The sequence below is a fragment of the Carcharhinus amblyrhynchos genome, chromosome 6 (assembly GCF_965287045.1).
Source record: "Carcharhinus amblyrhynchos chromosome 6, sCarAmb.v2.hapA, whole genome shotgun sequence".
NCBI classification, from domain to species: domain Eukaryota; kingdom Metazoa; phylum Chordata; class Chondrichthyes; order Carcharhiniformes; family Carcharhinidae; genus Carcharhinus; species Carcharhinus amblyrhynchos.
In genome coordinates this window covers 44,099,002-44,117,977 of record NC_137329.1, presented here as the reverse complement: position 1 = coordinate 44,117,977, position 18,976 = coordinate 44,099,002, and the positions used below count along the sequence as shown (strand labels likewise).

At 40.0% G+C, this 18,976-nt stretch overlaps 1 protein-coding gene across 3 annotated transcripts in view; it reads right to left on the bottom strand.

Moving 5' to 3' along the window:
• The window catches only part of LOC145343861 (synaptotagmin-7-like), a 644,682-nt gene that overhangs the window by 35,429 nt on the left and 590,277 nt on the right, over nt 1–18,976 (bottom strand). For all 3 annotated transcript variants that reach the window (XM_080190321.1, XM_080190322.1, XM_080190323.1), the window contains one exon: nt 3,912–4,176. In XM_080190321.1, coding sequence (XP_080046447.1) covers nt 3,912–4,176 — 265 coding nt within the window. The remainder of the gene's footprint in view (nt 1–3,911; nt 4,177–18,976) is intronic.

The window sequence follows — 18,976 nt, the reverse complement described above, 5'->3', positions numbered from 1 at the left end:
GCTAGCTGACACAATTAAGCATCGTCATTTGGATAAGTGTCTTATAGGTTGGCACCCATGTAATTGAACCTCTACAAGAGATACCACTTTCACCAAAGGCAAGGAAAGAAACAAAGACCAAGGCGTCCCCTGGACATTGCCACTTTGCCTCTTGGGCAGTGCCGGGAGGTCAGACTGTCTTTGGCAAATTGGCAATCCTAGTGTTGGTTTAGCTGTGTGGCGTTAGTGTACAAAGGCTTGATACACAAGCAAGGGGCGATTGTCCCAGCCTGCTGAGCAGCTCTGGCAGCACAGCAGGCCAGGACACATCAGCAGAGGCTTGTAGCAAGCTTCCCGCTGAGCGTCATGGCCTTGGCACATCTCTGGCCACTGGATTAAATTATTTAAATCGGGATTTTCATCCCATTAGGGAGCCCAGGACTGAAGTCTCTGGGCCTGCTAGCATCTCCCCCTCCACCCAGTGCCAGGAGAGTTTTACTCCAGCAGGGTTTACAACAGCTTCCCATAGCAGGGAGCTGGCGGCCCAACCATGCTGGAGTAAAGGATGAGCATGAAGGGCCCCCCAGAAGGGCGAAGGTAAATGGATGCTGCTCCCTGGGCATTGCCAGTCTGGCAGTGTCATCCTGGCCCCATGGCACTGCCCAAGGGATAAAGTAGCAACGTCCAGGGGGCATCTTGGCACTGCCCACCTGGCATCATCTTGGGGCGATCATTGGGAGTGGGGATGTCCCACTTCCATTGTGCATTTGGGATCGTAGGCAGAGGGAGGGAAGGCAGTGATTGGGGCTGGTCATCGGGGGTTGGGGGAGGCGGTGATGGTCGGATCAGAAGATTAAGACTGCCAGGGGAGAAATTGAGGCTGGCCCGGACACATCCAGAAGGCCAAAGATCAAGCCGTGGGGGGATGGGAGGGGCAGCAATGCGGGGTCGCTGGGCTGGCCAGTGATTGGGAGGGTGTCAGTGTGGGGCTACTGCACATGCGCTGATCATGGTGCTGACAGATCAGCACATGTGCAGTGACCTGCACAGCGCTATGCTGCGAGTTTCTCCAGTGGGAATAGTTCCTGTCCCCAGCTTTTCATTAAGGTTCACACTGGTGTTCTCTGTGATGCACAGAGTGTCAGAGATACATTTTGAAAATCTGTTTTTTACATGAATTTGACACTTAGAACTATTTTGGGGAGAATTCCACCCATTTCTGTGTTAAAATATGCTAAATAATTTAGTTACTAAATATCAATGCAGTTTCATGTTTTTGCCATTGGATGTCACTAATGCATTACATTTTCAAATCATGCTAAAGTCAGTTGGACATGAAACAACAGCGCCGTATCCACTGGCACACCTGAAATCCAATACTGGATTCATCAAAATTGGATGCCAGAAATGAAACAGAAATCCAGTCGTGTTCATTACGTGGCTCATTTTACCCTTGCTAGAAGTGACATATATTCATACTCAGGGAACTGTTCTTTACAAACGAAAGGAATACGTCTAATTCTTGTGCCTTCTTTTTGAACATATAGTTTCACTGTTGCTTTCTCCATGACAATGGCCAACTTGTGAACCAATCAACAGCTTTTTTTCCATAGTATAAATTGCTACAATGGTTTGAAGTTTGGCATTCATGCATTTGTCCTAATGAATGCAAGACAAAAAACGTTGGCAAATGTCTCTCTCTGTTCAGCAACATTAAAGTTCTTTACTACCAAGCAACAGTGGCCTACATGTATTACGAACACTATTGTCTGTCCGTGAATTAATGACAATCATTCAATTACAAGATTCAGATCCCAAACAGACAGTGAAGCCTGGATTGTAATTTGGGACAATAGTCTACAGGCCCCAGGGGTGCGGCAAATTATCCTAACCACAGGCCTGAGAGATTTTAACTCCTGCAGTTAAACCTAGTCACATTTCTGCCCCCAAATCAGCAGAATTGGCACCTATATGGACTGCAATGTTGTGTGGCAAGAGCATGCTGTTAGATAATACAGAAATAGCCCTGGGAATTCAGGACATCATCAGAAAGCATTTGTGAGGCCTGCTCAGAACAGGCAAAAACTGAACTTTTGGGAATAGAGCGGGATCACGGTGGGTTGGTCCCAAAAGGTGCTTTTCATTGCTTGTTCACCCAGCATCTGTTGGGCCGGAAAGCTTAAAATAACAAGTGAATTTTGCTGTCGTATCATGCAATGCCATTGGAACCTCATGATTAGATTGTTTGTGTTTTACCATACATTGACAATCATTTTCAAGGCCCAACAAATCTTGTAATCCCATGCAGGAATAGCGAAAGTTGTTTTTATGATAAATAAAGCCAGAATCATTTATCAATGACAGTCATTTAAGAATTTGAAATTTGTTTCCTTGGGAAACAAACTATCCTGTCCAACAAGCACATCTCATTCTGATTAATTTAAAAGCACCCACCATTCACCATGACTGCAGACCTACAGGCAGCAATCACTAATTTCTGCAATATTACTTCTGCTTCACATCTGATCTTTAAGAAAACTTCTATGGAATCTTTGTAGACACTTATTTAAACCTAGGTGTGATTGCACTTTGGTGATCAGTTATATAATCATTAATATTATCATTGCAGACTTCGGTCTTTTGCCAAGGATTTTTCTTGTGCATTATATTCACAACTACTGATTTGGCTGAATATTGTTTCTTTTCCAGATATGCCACTGCAACAAGAACTTTTTTTTATTGTTTAAAAAGAGGATCTGAACTTACTGTATTGACCCCAATGACCCTTGAACCAGAAGCCAGGGCAATGAACGGCCTTATACTTGGGGTGGTCAGCAAGATGGAATTTGACTGATGGACAGTATACATGTGAGACACACCATCATGTAAACAGTCCAAGTTCTGTGTAGACTGCAGCCTTTGTAAAGTCTGTGAGCGTAATGACTCATGGTTGTTGAGGTCTTTATTTTGGTGAAGTCTGAACAAGGTCTCAAAAGACTGGAATGGAACCAGAAATTTGGCAGCATGAGCAGGATTCACTGTTGCAGGTGGAGTGGATTAATCAACCACTGAAGACTATGGAGGAATGGGCATCAAAGTGACTGACTGAAGCATCCACCCCTGTGTAAGTTATTCAGAGACTTGGTAATGTATGTACCAAGGGGGAATTTTACCAGTTTAAGGTCCTGTCATGGAACAGCCTAATTTAAGATTTTTCAGTCAGGGGAGCTGTCATAGAACAGACAAATTTGGGGTAATTATTTATACTTAAACAAGTTTCTTTTATCTCTTCTTGGGAGATATATATACACACAGGACACTCACCAAGCATTTTCTCTTTCAAGAAAGTCATCTTCCCTTTTCATATCAATTAAAATTGTTTCATCATTATTTTGTCATTATTTGAGAGTATCCGGTAGTGTCAATCATTCCAATTATGAACAGAGTACTGTAACGAACCTAAATGAAAGTCACAAGGGACTCTCACACCCTTAGATAACCATTAGCAGCTGCACCACTTTAACCACCTCATGGACAAAAATTTCACATTGCATAGTTATTTTTCTGAAATATAATTTCTCTGAGGGTCAAATAATAAATGTAAACCATTTCTCCCTTGCAGTTCTCAAGCCTCTTGAGTGCAATAACTCCTGCATATTCATTATATTCTGTATAAATCACTTGAACCCTTTGATTACATTATAGCCTCCAAGGTGTCAATTTATATTTGCATCAGTTGTCTGATGTAGTCACTTGTACATAATCTGCAGGGAAAACTTGCTCCAGAATGGATTAATGCGATCCACGTTCTTTAGGATGAATTGATTCCACAGTTTTCTAGCAAAGGTTTTGTCATTTACCCTAATAAGGATGGAATAAAACTGAAAATGAATTGAGAAACATAGCAAATCCTAGCCATTCATCAGCCTCACCTTCAAACAGGAATGTCTCATTCCAATGTGGGTTTAAATTCTTTCTTTTCACCTTAGTTTCTAGCTTGTGTTTTTTGTCAGGGAGCAGGTAGATTTTAACAAACGGATCACTGGTACCGCTAAAGTCCTTTGCTGGCAGCTCTACAGCCTTCATTATTTTAACGGTGAAGGTGGACTCCTGGAAATTGTACCCGACACTGAACTGAATACGGCCCAAATTCTCACGTGAGCTTCCCTCATGGTCGTCCTCAGAACCTGGTGACAGCTGGAAAAAAGGAAATACAAATGCTTAGTTCACAGGCTTCACCTGCAGACTCACATATGGTTCTGAATTCCTGACATGCTTCTCTAGGTTCCGATGTAAATATGAATCACTGAAAGAGTTTACATGGGCCCTGAAATTTCCTTCCTATGCCTCGCTGCTTTTAAAATGTCTTACGCTTGTCCTAAATTTGGTTCAGTGTCAAACACTACTTGTTAACACTTGCAAAACATTTTAGTATGTTAAATTATATAAATGCAAAATGCTGTTGTCTAAGGTATTTATTTGAACACATGGTTCTTGACACTGACTTCCAGTTATTTCCATTCTTGGAAATGTGGTATTGTTTTTGATCACATATTATCTGTGAGAGAGAACAAACACAAAAGAACCACACAGCAATAAATTCAATCAGGTAAGCTTAGACAGTTTCAACCCAATGTGAATGTGTCCACAAACAAAATGGTCACTCATTTGGCAATAATTTGTGTTGATTTCTTATCTTATTCTTGATGATCACAGAATGGTTGATATAAGAACATAAGAAATAGGAGCAGGAGTAGGCCATCTAGCCCCTTGAGCCTGCCCCGCCATTCAATAAGATCCTTCACTGCCTCAGTGAGGATTGGTGAGTCCCTGTCATATTGCTGGTGAAGCAATAGTGGAAGTTTTCCATCCTACCACTCTATACTTGATAGGGAAAAATTTTGACACTGATTCTGGGTGCCCATGATGGAAAGTACTCCATTCCTTATTACTAACACCCCAGACACATATATCCACAATAAAAATTAATGATGAAATAATGAGAACTCGAATGCTTAATATTCATAATTTTATGCCCTTTTTAGGGGTCATTCGAATAGATCAAATGAAGGAATTATATTTATCTTAAGGGTCTGTGGTAGTTGTTTTCTGCCTGTGTCTCGTCAGAGATGCAATTAATGCATAAAACACTGTGTTATTCAATTAAAAAGGAAGACTATTGACTCTTTCTGGAAAGTACATGGATATGGTTATTCAAGAGAATAGGACTGCAACAGCCCCAAGGACTACCCCATCTCAAATAAACTTCTCGGTTTTACTCTCCCAAATTCATACGTGAAGAATTATTTGGGCGAGGAACTGGAGAGCTGCTACTGCCCATAAAACCATACCCCAGCAAGAATCAGTATTTCCAGGAAAAAAAATGTGGATAAAACCAGACAGAACAATTTATCAATTAAAATACAGAACATAAAAAATAAGTACAGAGGCTCCATGACTGATATTTGTTCTCTGTTCCATTATCATAACTCAGAATGAAAGAGCATTGCAAAAGTACATATAACTTAATGTTAAGATTGGTCTTGAACACAATCAATTAAGGTATTTATCACATAGGATGGGATTTTCCATCCGCCCTCGCCCCGAAACCGGAAAATCCCACCCAAGGTCAACTGATCTTTCCATGATCCGCCCCTCGCCGGCTATGATTCCCATGGGGGTTGGAATGGGCAAATTTGCTACATGGTCTATCATGGGAATTTGAATTTGATACAAAATCTGGTATAATTCCATTAGATTCAACAAACTCCCACTTTGATCTATCCTGTATATAACACATTCTAGTCTTGTGATATCCTATGTATTACTGAAAAAGAGAGACTTTTTTGGTTGAGGTTTTTCATCAGCACATTGGAAATAATACAATGCAAGGGAAATCAACAAATTTATTCTGTATGAGTAGACTGTGTTGATTGGTTGGTTACTGGACTCAGATTGGTAGAGGTGTTGCCATAAATAATGTACCGGTTGCATTCTATCAGTCAGAGTCTACTTGCCAATCAATCCGCACTCTCTTCTCGTACAGCATAAATTTATTGATTTCCATTGTATTGTGATCTTGTGAATGGCCTGATCAGTGCAACATGAAAGGTTTAGACAAAAAATGTCTCTTTTTCAACAATACTCAATTTCTGTACTGCCAAACTACATTACATGTCCTATGCAGTTGCAATTATCGTTCACCTCACATCAAAGAGCTTTATAAGAGGCAGTGCTGAGCTCTAAGAAATAAAAGGCCTGATGGAAAAAGAGACAAGATTCATCTTGAAGAGGCATGCTTTTTAGGAGAGTTAATAAGGTTAGCAGACATGTATCTAAGCAAACTGGCTCAGGAGGGTGCCCAGACATAATGGCTTAAAGACCAGTCTGCAATCGTAATGCACAATAGGTGAGGGTTGCCATCTGTATCAACTGAAGTTAAGTTCATACAGGTGGAGGGCATATATTGGATTGTTACTAAAGCACATATAAAGAGAGAGACATACAAAACTGGAGTTGAGTCAAGAGATACATGCCTACAGTGTTTCACTCTGTGAATATATCTATTCCGTGTGAAGACTGGCTTTGGATTCTTTCTTCACCAACAGGACTATAACAAGGGCAAACCATATCTTGAGTCAGGATCCATTGGATCTTAAAGTCCTGCTCCAAGAATGCAACCTCAGACAGCTGGTCGTTGTGAATGCAAAGCTGGAAGAGATTTTCCATATAGAGTTGCCAGAGTAATTCAAAATGAGGATCAGGGATTCTGAAGTCAATTTGCAGAACCACAGAAAACAAGTGGATTTGGGGCAGTGTGGAAGTTGTGTGTCCGGGATTAAGTGCTGGAGACACCGATGCTACAGAGTTTAAGTTCTGTAGTTTATAGCCAAACCCAAGTTCTAATAAGTGAGATTATTCTACCACTAGACAAAATCTACAAGTCATAAGAGAATTTGTGTCACAATGGGGAGAATTTTAATAATCTCTTGAAAGCTGGTTTTGAGGCATGGGAGCAAGGATAACACAAGAAAAATGTTCTCTGCAGGTTCCCCAATGCCTTGCTGCCTCCTCTGACTTTTCCAGTCTGCTGAGGGGAAGGCTACCTCTAGGGAATCAGCCATGTCCCTGATGCCTCAAGTTTTGGGTGGGGAAGGGAAGAATTGTCAGTTAGCTTTTGATAGTAAGTCTCATTGGCCTTTGAAGACCCTTTAACTGCCTACCTGCTACTCTCAGGCAGGAAGCCCAACCCTGTATCTCTCTCGCCTCAGGGAAGATGGCTCGGGGCTGGGATTGTAGCAGCAAATTCATATGACAATCCAGAGCAAAAATTTCCAGATCCACCCACCTTTGCACTTCCCTCCATTGGGATCTTAAAGTCCTACTCCAAGAATGCAACCTCAGACAGCAGTTGGTTGCAAGACCCACACTGATATTTTTCTACCCCTTGTATGAAAATCAGTTGAATTAGCAAGGTGATGTAATGTTTATACCCAATGAAATTTCCACATTTGTGAGTGTGATAAAGAGACTTTTATAATGGATAAAGGTGCTTTTGTTTCAACACAGCACTGAAAAAGATCTCTCCTTTCCACATGTGATGTTCACTATGTCTAAAGATTTGCAGTGGCTACTACTGAGTATCATGAATATTGGATAATTGTTTTCCTTTGCAATCGTACAAAGATAACAAGCATGCTGTGATGGATCGGCAGGTCGCTAATTTTATTTTTCCAGCAATGCAATACTCATTACTGCTCTCTCTATGATTATAATGTTTAAAGGCAACCCTCACAGCCAAATCAGAAAAATAACTGCACTAGTTGATCTAATTCTCAATTTAGTCAGTATAAAGGTTTAAGCAGAATAAACCCCCATAACAAAGAAGAGAATGAGTACATAACATTGGAAATTTTATCAGCCAGGTTATGAGAAACTGGTAAGTTGCCTGCTTGGCAGGATCATTTACTTTGTAAACTAACCACAGGACGAAGTTCTGAATTAACACGGGAAAAAGAAACATCTGTATTTATAAAACACCTTAATACTGTTAGAAAGTTTTTCCATTCTTTATATGCAGCAAATAACAATGAAAAATATTCTATGTAATTATATATGGTGCATAATGTAAGTATCAAATTAATAGACTAAATTATGAATTCTGTGTAATGTAAAATGATTGTAATTATGTTGTGTAACATAGTTGTTGGTAGTACAGAGCTCAAATATTGCTGAAAAAAAAGGTACTTTGTCAAAGCTTTCTGTCTTGCCGTCATCCAAACAATCGCAAGAATGTCAATATCAGGGGTAATAAGTTTATATTATAAAAGAAAGTGTTACTTAATTGTCAAGTGGACTCTGGTAGGTAGAGGCCATAGACAATGCACTAGTTAATGGTCAAGCGCTGTTTGAAAATTTAGATCAGGCAGTTTGGATCTGATTGGTCAAAGCATTGTCTAGAGTAATGAACCGGTGAATGGCTATCATTTTTGTTTTAGCTGAAACAGGCATAAAATAGGGCTGTTGGCATTTGTCCTGACGTTGGTAATCTTGCAATTGTCCTATTGAATATAAGCTTTAACAAATTTCTTTCTTCAGCAATATATTGCATCAAATCTCCTCACATATTCAAATTAAATTCCACACTGAACTCTGTGCAGGGTAAAATTGTGCATACATAATATTTAACTAGTCAAATTCATTACTGGCTCTTAATGCCTAGAAACCTATTGATGGAAGCAATCATAACAGAATTAGACCACACATGAATCTTTTTACCTTTTGAATTATTTTATACCTTTGCATCCGCCTTCAGGATTTCTGCTTCTCAAACAACTAGTAAAGTAGAAAATTAACTTTTTTTTTAGCCTCTAGTTTTCTATTATATTCTTCTAAAGAAAATGATTCCTTGCTGGGACATAGTTCCACGGGGAGAAGCCAGCCATTTCCTACCTTGACCAAGTGGTCACCCTTCCTAAGTGAGTTCAGTGTCTAAACATCAGTCAGCTATATGATAAAGAACAATTCTAATGTTGGATATATCTTTGCATGCTGTTTCTTCCTTTTGCTCCACACCAGCCATTTACCACGATAGGTTTGTTCAGAAGTTTCTCCACTGCCTTGTCAGTATGATGCTTTACACCTTTTAACAATTTCTTTAAGCAGATTCCATGCAGATCGCATGTTTCTTTGATTGGAGTTTTTGTTGTTTGCCCCTCCTCCACTTTTTTTCTACCGTTACTAAACTTCTTGTCGAACTATCAGTTTTTGATACTGAGAAAGGATTGTCCTCAAGCTTTATCTTGCATTTTCTTTTCACAGTTACTGACTGGCCAGCTATTTATTTCTAGAATTTTCTGTTTTTGTTTCAGAGTACCAGCACTTTATTTATTATTTCTATTACTTGTTTATCCCTAGCTATTGTCATTGAAACTAATGGTGGTTCCTGGTTGTTGGTTGATGGGTTTCCAACTTAAATGGACATTTCAATCGCACCAGTTTTCCACCCCAAATGATACTTAGACATATTTTGGGAAAATTCTGCCCAATGTCTTCCGAATTGAAAGGCACATTTTATTCATTGTACCTGCAGAATAACGTAATATAAGAGCGCAAAGACCTGTAAGCCTAAGATATGTCACCTATAATTAGTTACCTACATCTTATGGAACAATCAATTTTTGCTATGTGTGCATTTTGTGAGAGGATTATGTTACTCATTTTTAACAAACAACTAAATGCTGCGTTGAATGCAGTGAAGCTTTGCCATCTGTAGAATTAAACTGACCAACTTTAATCATATTCCCAAGCCACCTATGTCAGACACATGGACTATACAGAACTTCACTTTGCAGGACCAGCTGAGTATTGGAGAAAATGCACAATAAATAACATGACATTCCAATGCTTGAGAAAACGTCTTTGCTCCTCAATAACTTCTCAATAAAGACAATCGCTCCTCCTGGACTATGTTATAGTCCAGAAAGGCAGCTGGTGAAGGATGATACTGAAGTCAGTGTCATATTTATTTACAGAACGAAACATTACAAGCATATCCCTTCTAACCTAAGCAGTAAGTTTCGGTAAGTCTCTTTTTATATATCATAGAGGTATACAGTACAGAAAAAGACCTTTTGGCCCATTCTGTTTGTGCCAGTCAAAGAAAAACCATATAACTATTCTCATCCCATTTTCTAGCACTTGGCCCACAGCCTTATATGCCTTTGCATTGCAAGTACACATCTAAATACTTCTCAAATGTTGTGGGGATCTCTGCCTTCACCACTCTTTCAAGAAGTGAGTTTCAGACTCCTACCATGCTATTGGTGAAAAGTTTTTCCTCACATCCTGTCCAAACCTCCTGCCTCTTATCTTAAATCTATGATTCCTAGTCATTGATCCCTCAAGTTCCTTCCTGCCTTTCCTGTTTATGCCCTTCTTAATTTTATACATCTCAATCAGGTTCCCCCCCACTCCAGTCTTCTCTGCTCCATTGAAAACAAAGTAAGAAGTGTCACAACACCAGGTTAAAGTCCAACAGGTTTATTTGGTAGTAAACGCCACTCAATCTCGACATCAATGAAAACAATCTAGTCTATCCCATCTCTTGACATAATTAAAACTCTCCAGTCCAAACAACGTCCTGCTAAATTTCCTCTCCACCCTATCTCTCTTATTATGTTGGTTCTAGAACTGCACACAATACACTAGCTGTGGCCTAACCAACATTTTACATAGTTCTAGCAAAACCTCCTTGCTCTTAAACTCTATGCCTCAGCTAATAAAGGCAAATAAACATGCCTTCTTAGCCAGTTTAATCCATCCGTCCTGCTATCTTAAGGGACTGGTGCACATGCACAGAAAGATCCCTCTGATCTTCGGTGCTTCCCAGGGTCCTGCCATTCATCATGTATTCCCTTGCTTTGTTTGTCCCGTCCAAATGCGTCACCTCATATTTATTCGGATTGAATTCCATTTGCCACTGATCAGCCCATCTAACCAGCCCGCCTATATTCTCTTGTAATCATATGCTCAAGGAAAAACTCCAATTAATTCCATCATCTGTATATAACTAAACACTATTGGTATATTAACACTGATGCCCATTATCTCCCTAACAATTCAGCACAGACTGAGAATTAAAACTGGATTTTTTTTTCCTCCTAACCTCTGTGTGTCTCATTTCCACATTAATATTGGAGTTACCATTTGAGCCATCAGGAAAGCTGGTCTGTTAATTAACTTAAGCAATGAATCAATCCTGAATTTTTGCTTAAAATTTGCTAACTTTTGGTTAACAAAATTACTTGTGGCTATTGGACTAAGGCTTTTTTTTAATCTAAAGGAAAGGTAAGCAGAACATTTGATAAGAGCAGCAACGCCACAGCTACTAAGATAATATATTCAGAAAGCCTCCAATTAGCCTCAGAACACAATAGTTTGTACAAACCTGCAGCTCTAATAGAAATGGAAAATGTTATCCAATCTCTTTTGCCTTAAAGTATCCCCCAGTTCATGCACATTTCTCACTGCCTTATGTAAGAACTTACGTTTACTGAAGCATTGAGCAAAAGTTGGAATCTTTTTAGTTCTGATTTTATTAACACTGGAAAGAGTTAGGCAAGCTGAAGTGAGGAGGAAAATCCTAGAACCAACTCAATCATTGTACAGAGTAAACGAGACATTCAGCACAGTTAGCCTCCAGAATAAGAACTCGATGCCATCAAATGCCATGGGTAAATACTGTACTCTCATATAACAATACTGTGGTACTGAACCACAGAAACCAATGTGGCCTCAGATTTGACTCCTTTACTGCATTAACTGAGTTTAGATAGATTAATAATAAAGGCAAAGAAAATGGTATCAGTGCCTGATATCTATAGAGAGAGGAGAAAAAGCAATCAGAGATTTAAGCTGAAAAAACTGGATTTCTGAACATTGGATGCAGACAGGATTGCGATGTCGCTTCCATGGGCGAATAGCCTGCAGATAGTTATTGTCTGGGCTTACACATGAATAACCATCTCAGTGAGATGCTGAAGGGCTTCTGACAGCTGTTGAACAACATCCTAGTGAGAAATGAGTGAGGAGACATTATAAATCATAGAATCCCTACAGTGCAGAAGGAGGCCATTTGGCCCATCGAGCCTGTACTGATCACAATCCCACCCAGGCCGTATCTCCATGACCCCATGCATTTACCCTGACTAGTCCTCCGACACTAAGGGACAATTTAGTATGGCCAATCCACCTAACCTGCACATCTTTAGAGTGTGGCAGGAAACTGGAGCAACCGGAGGAAACCCACGCAGGCACGGGGAGAATGTGCAAACTCCACATAGGCAGTGACCCACGCCAGGAATCGAATCTGAGTCCCTGGCGCAGTGAGTCAGCAGTGCTAACCACTGTGCCGCACCATACCACGAATATCCATACATATTTGAAAAAAAACAATAGAAGTAGTGCTGAAAGTCAGGCAAACAACAGTGGAATTCCCATCTTCAATAATTAAGATGGTTTCAACTCAGGAACTATAGACCAGTTAACTAAAAGTCAGTGGGCAGAAAGATATTAGAATCCTTGCTAAATCAGATCAGGTAACAAAAGTTAGAATGAACTTGAAAGATCAACTTTCTTGAACTTTTTGAAGAAACCACAGAGAGAATACTCAAGGGAAAATGCAATCGTTGTCATATCATTTCATTCATAAAGTGCAAAATAACAGCCTTATAATGGTGGACAAAAATAATGGTGTCAGAAAACGCAGGTGAGTATAGGTAACAATAGGTAATAGGTAATGGTTCCTTTTGGTAAGAAAAATAAGAGATGCACTTACTCATTGGAATGTAAGGAACTAAATGGGGTAAAAGAGCAGAGGTTTGGCTCATGAAGAACACAGTTGGGCCAAATGCAGCGTTTCTGTGTTGCAAATTCCAAGAATATGTTACATGAGTCAATTAAGTAGCAACATAAGTAAATGAGGTCATGAAGTGCGCAAACAAAATATCTGGGTTCATTTATAGAGGTAACATTAAAATTATGAAGGGCCTTAGTTAGATCCCACTGGGGAGTTCTATTAGCAGTCCTGGCCTTCATACTTTAAGAAGAAATAATGGAAAGACATAGCCAGAATTGAAAGAGTACAACTCTCAGAAATAAGGAGAACTTGGCTCTTTTCTCTGGAAGAGAAAGATTATGAGATAGAGGTCCTTAAAATTATGAAGAGGTCCTTAAAATTATCGAATAATAGAATCCCTACAGTGCAGAAGGAGGCCATTTAGCCCATCGAGTCTGCACCAACAACAATCCCACCCTGACCCTATTCCTGTAAACCCATGTATTTAAATTGCTAATCCCATGACACAAGGGGCAATTTAGCATGTCCAATCCACCTAACCTGCACATCTTTGGTGTGGGAGGAAACCGGAGCACCCAGAGGAAACCCACACAGACACAGGAAGAATGTGCAAACTCCACACAGACAGTTATCCAAGGATAGAATTGAATCCGAGTCCCTCATGCTGTGAGGCATCAGTGATAACTACTGTGCCGCCCCATGAAGTAATCCAGTAGGACAAATATGAACTAATTGTATCCACTTGTAGGTGTGTTCAGGAAATCATAAATGTAAGATCATAAGTGTGATCATAAAATGTAGCAGGTGAAGTAAAGAATTTGGGAGGAATTTCATTATGTAGAGAGTTATGAGAAGTGGAAATTGCTGAGACATTGTTTAAAATAGTTAGTGACACATTTAAGACATGTTCATACATGCACGAGGGAGAATTGAACAGTAGGACTTGGGAAGTGAAGGTTTGGAAAAGGAAGCAAATGAGGGAGGCTTGTGTAAAGCATAAACACTATCATTGACCAGTTCAACCTGTTTCTGTACTGTCAACATTATTCCCAATGTCTCAGTTCTATTCTGTTGGTTCTGAATCTTAATCCAGCCTTCCTGGTTACAAGAGTGCAGTGTTCAGTGTAGCATTAAGTACATACAAATTCCCATTATGTCAAACTTAACAACCAGAAACAGTGCTGAAAGACTGAAGCTAAACTGAGATTGCTATGTAGGTTACATAAATCAGCACGGACTGAATTGTAAGAAAAGTCAAAATCCAAGGCTAATCCCTTCGGTTCCTTTGATAAAAATATTCTAATAAAGCAAACTCAACCTAATTGAATACCTGACAATAGATGGAATCCCAAGTCACATTTTATATCTCCCATTTCTAAACCATTGTAGACATTTCATGATTTTTTTTGACCCTTGATATTAAATTGCACATTAATCTATTAACTCCTGCTTTTGATATTTTCAGCTCCACAAAACCCATCTTTTGTTTCTTTTACTGTCCTATTGTCACTCCTTTTGCTTTCCATCATCATCTCTTTTACGAGGTGTTGCATTTTGGGACGACAAACCAGGGCAAGATTTATACATTTAATGGTGGGGCTCCAGGAAGTGTTGTCAAACATAGAGACCTAGGGGTGCAGGTACATATTTCCTTGAAAGTGGTGTGTGACGGGAAGACAGAGTGGTGAAGAAGGCATTTGGCATATGTGCCTTCATTGGTTAGAGCACTGAGTACAGGATTTGAAACATTACGTTACAACTATTGGTAAGGCTATATTTAGAGCACTGCATACAGTTCTGCTCACCCTGCTATAGGAATGATGTTATTAAACTGGAAATGGTGCAAAAAAAATTTAAAGGACGCTATCGAGACTGTAAGGTTGATATTATAAGGAGAGGCTTGATAACTGGATCTTTTTCTCTGGAATGCAGGAGGATGAGGGGTGTTCTTATGGAGCTCTATAAAATCACAAGAGGCATAAGGTGAATAGCCAAGGTCTTTTCCCCAGGATAGGGGAGTCCAAAACTAAAGGGGGAGGGGGAAACATTTAAAAGGGATCTGAGGGGCATTTTTTTCAAACAAGAAGGTGGTATGTATATGGAATATACCAGAGGAAGTGGTAGAGGCAGGTAACTTAAAATTGACCAGGTATTAGGATTGGATGAGATGCAGCCAAAAATATTGAAGTAACTGAGAGTGGAAATTGCAGTGGCACTGATCATAATCTTTCAGTGTTCCCAGGACTCAGGGTGCCAGATGATTGGAGAATTGCAAACATTACACCCTTGTTGCATGGGTGGCATGGCAACACAGTGGTTAGCACTGCTGTTTCACAGCTCCAGGTACCTGGGTTCGATTCCCGGCTTGGGTCACTGTCTGTGTGGAGTTTGCCCATTCTCCTCATGTCTGCGTGGCCTTCCTCCAGGTGTTCCGGTTTCCTCCCACAGTCCAAAGATGTGTAGATTAGGTTGATTGGCCATGCAAAAATTGCCCCGTATGGTCCTGAGATGTGTAGGTTAGAGGAATTAGCGGGTAAATATGTAGGGATTTAGGGGTAGGGCCTGGGTGGGATTGTGGTTGGTGCAGACTCAATGGGCCAGATGGCCTCTTTCTGCACTGTAGGGATTCTGTGATTCTTGTTCAAAAAGGTTGTGAGGATAAGTCCAGCAATTACAGACCACTCAGTTTAAATTCAGTGGGGGGGGAATTCTAAATCAATTATTTGGGATAGATAGTAGTCCCACGGAAAAATGTGGGTTGATTAGGAAGAACAAGTATGGATTACTAAAAGGGAAATCATGTTAAACTAACTTGCTGGAGTTCTTTTGAAGGAGTAATGGAAAGGTTGATGAGGGTAATGCTATTGATATGGTATATATGGACTTTCAAAAGGCATTCCATGCAATGTCAAACAACAGACTTGTGAGAAAAGTTATAGCGCATAGAATAAAAGGGACAGTAGCAGCATGGATACTAAATTGGCTGAATAATAGGAAGCAGCAAGTAACAGTTAATAAGGTACTTGCTTTTCATGATATATATTAATGATCTAAATCTTGCTAATCAGGGCACATTTTCAAAATTTGCAAATGACTCAGAATTTGGAAGCATTGTAAACTGAGAGTTGGACAGCGTAGAACCTCAAAAGCACATTTGGTGGAATGGGCAGACAGGTGATATTCAATGTGGAGAAGTGTAAGGTGATGCACTTTGGTATGAAGAACATTAACAAATAATACAAAATAAGGGGTACAATTGTTAAAGGGGCACAGGAACAGAGGGTTCTGGGTGTATATGTGCATACACCATTGAAGGTAGCAGGACAGATGGAGACAGTAATTGATAAAGCATACAGTACCATGGCCTTTATTAATAGGGACATAGAGTGCTAAAGCAAGGAAGTTATGCTGAAGTTATACAAAACTCTAGTTAGACATCAATATTACTATTATTAATATTGCGTACAGTTCTGGATGCCACACTATAAGAAGAATGTAAATATATTGGAGAGAGTGCAGAAGATGTTTACAAGGATGTTCCAGGGATGGGACTGTTCTCCTTGGAGAGAAGAAGGATGAGAGGAGATCTGATAGACATATTCAAAATCATGGAGGAGTTGAACAGAGTAGTCTGGGAGAAATTGCTCCCACTTGTGAAATGATTGAGAATAAGAAAGCAGAGATTTAAAGTAATTTGCGAAAGAAACAAATATAATGTGAGAAAAGCCTTTTCACACAGCAAGTGGTTTGGGTCTGAAATGAACTGCCTAGAAGTGTAGGGGAGGCTGGTTCAGTCAAAGCATGCAAACGAGCATTAGATAGAAATGTGTAGGTATACGAGGAAAAGGGAGGAGAATGGCATGACGTCATAATGCTCGTTTGGAGAGCTAGTGCAGACATGGTGGGCCGAATAGCCTGCTTCTGCATTGTAACAACTCTGTGATGTGTTCTTCACTTCTCCTCATCCTGTTGCATTCTGATGAACAGTGAGCAGCCTGAACTCTGTTTGCTTTGAGCAGAATTTTCCAGCCCTGCCTACCACCAGGATTATTCAGTACGCACCAAAAGATAATGGACTTTTAAGCTGAGCCATGAAATCTCCTATGGCAGATCTCAACACAACAGGGTCAACACACACAACAGGCTCAACACACACAAAGTCCTTGCCACTGTTTTTCTCTTCACAGATGCTATCTGATCTGCTGAGTATTTCCAGCATTTTAATTCCTTATTTCTGATTTTCAGCATCCGTGCTATTTTGGTTTCAGTGCTGGGGTATAATTTAATACAAGGGCCAAGCGTAATACTAGAACATGATTGAAGCTGGACTTTCTAATCATTCAGCAACCTACAAGAGCAAGGTCTACTTGTTTGTGTACATGCACAGACTGAGGGGCTGAATTAAGGCCATAAATAACCCACTGCCTGCCAATCACTTATATACATGTCCTTTATGATTTTCTGATATTAATATTTCACTTTGAGTTTGCAAATCAGACACACTGAATGGAATAGCAGTGCCGCAACAGGGTGGGCACAGTGGTTCAGATAACATGCATTCCCCAACACACTGCATAGTAATTGAATCAATGCAAATGAGGACATTCAGCCCATCATGTCTATGCTGCTGGTAGTTCCAGTTAGAGTGATCTACCCTAATCCCATTCCCCTGTACATTTTCTCATTCAAGTGTCATAGAAATCCCTCTTAAATTTTAATACTGGCTTGGCCTTAACCATCAATTGTGTTAATGCTTTCCAACAAACTTTCAAATGAAAATATTTCACCTAATCCCTCATTCCATGCTTCTGATTCTATTGACCATCAGAAATATCTCACTAGTTACCTTTTATACTCCCTTTCAGGATTCTGGTTTGATCCCTTCTTGTGAGTACAACTCTTTTTCTAATTATGATCATGGCAGCTTGGCAATCAGATCAATAAAAGTTTAAAGTTTATTTGTTAGTATCACAAGTAGGCTTACATTAACACTGCAATGAAATTGCTGTGAAAATCCCCTAGTCGCCACACTCCAGCGCCTGTTTGGATACACTGAGGGAGAATGTAGCATGGCCAATGCACCCAACCAGCACATCTTTCAGGCTGTGGGTGGAAACCGGAGAACCTGGAAGAAACCCACACAGACATGGGGAGAACATGCAGACTCCACACAGACAGTGACCCAAGCCAGGAATCAAACCCAAAACCCTGGTGACGTGAGGCAGCAGTGTAGCCACTGTGCCACCATGCTGTCAAATCAATCAAATCCATAAAACCCCATCTATTCTGCAATTTGTCTTTCCCAGCTACTATTTAATGCTACTGCCGCTCCGAGGGATCAAACTATGTGGCATACCTTGGGCAGGATTTCTCACAGTAGTTATGTGGAAAATGGGATTCCTGCCTAATGTGGGATGGGCAGAGAAAACTCCAGAGCTGTGGTAGCAATAAATGCAAGGCTAGAAAGGTAGTGATGAAGAAGGAAAACAGGGTCAGTATAAACTAAGTGAGAGGATGAGAGAGTATCAGAATGGAGTTGGAAAAAAAAAACCCTATATAAGATTCAGCCACTAATATATTTTGCAATAGGTTATCAACTTGCAGCAAAACTCCTCAAACAGAAAACCGTCACTAGATTCTGGAAAGGTCCCAGTGGATGTCGTGTCCCTATTCTAGAAAGGAAGCATGAACTAAAGGCCAATGAGCTTATCATCTGTATTGGGAAAATGCTGGAAGCATTATTAATTAATATAATATTTTAGCAAAACCATAATACCAGGAAAGAGAGTCAACATGGTTTTATGAAAAGACAACCGTGTTTGACAAATTATAGGCATTCTTTGCGGATGTAACAATAGGGTGGATAAAGGGAAAACCAGTCGATATAGCTCATTTGGATTTCCAAAAGACATTTGATAAGTGTGACATAAAAGATTACTGCACAAGATCATGGTATTTGGGGTTAATATGAAACTGGCTAACTAACAGGAAACAGAATCAATTGTGACCATGTTTGGAGTACTGTGTATAGTTTAATTGTCTTATTTAAAGAGGGATATTCTTGCTAATAGAGGCAGTTCAGGCAAGCTTCTCTAAGTTAATTCCTCTGATGAAAAGGGTTGTCGTATGAGGAAGGAT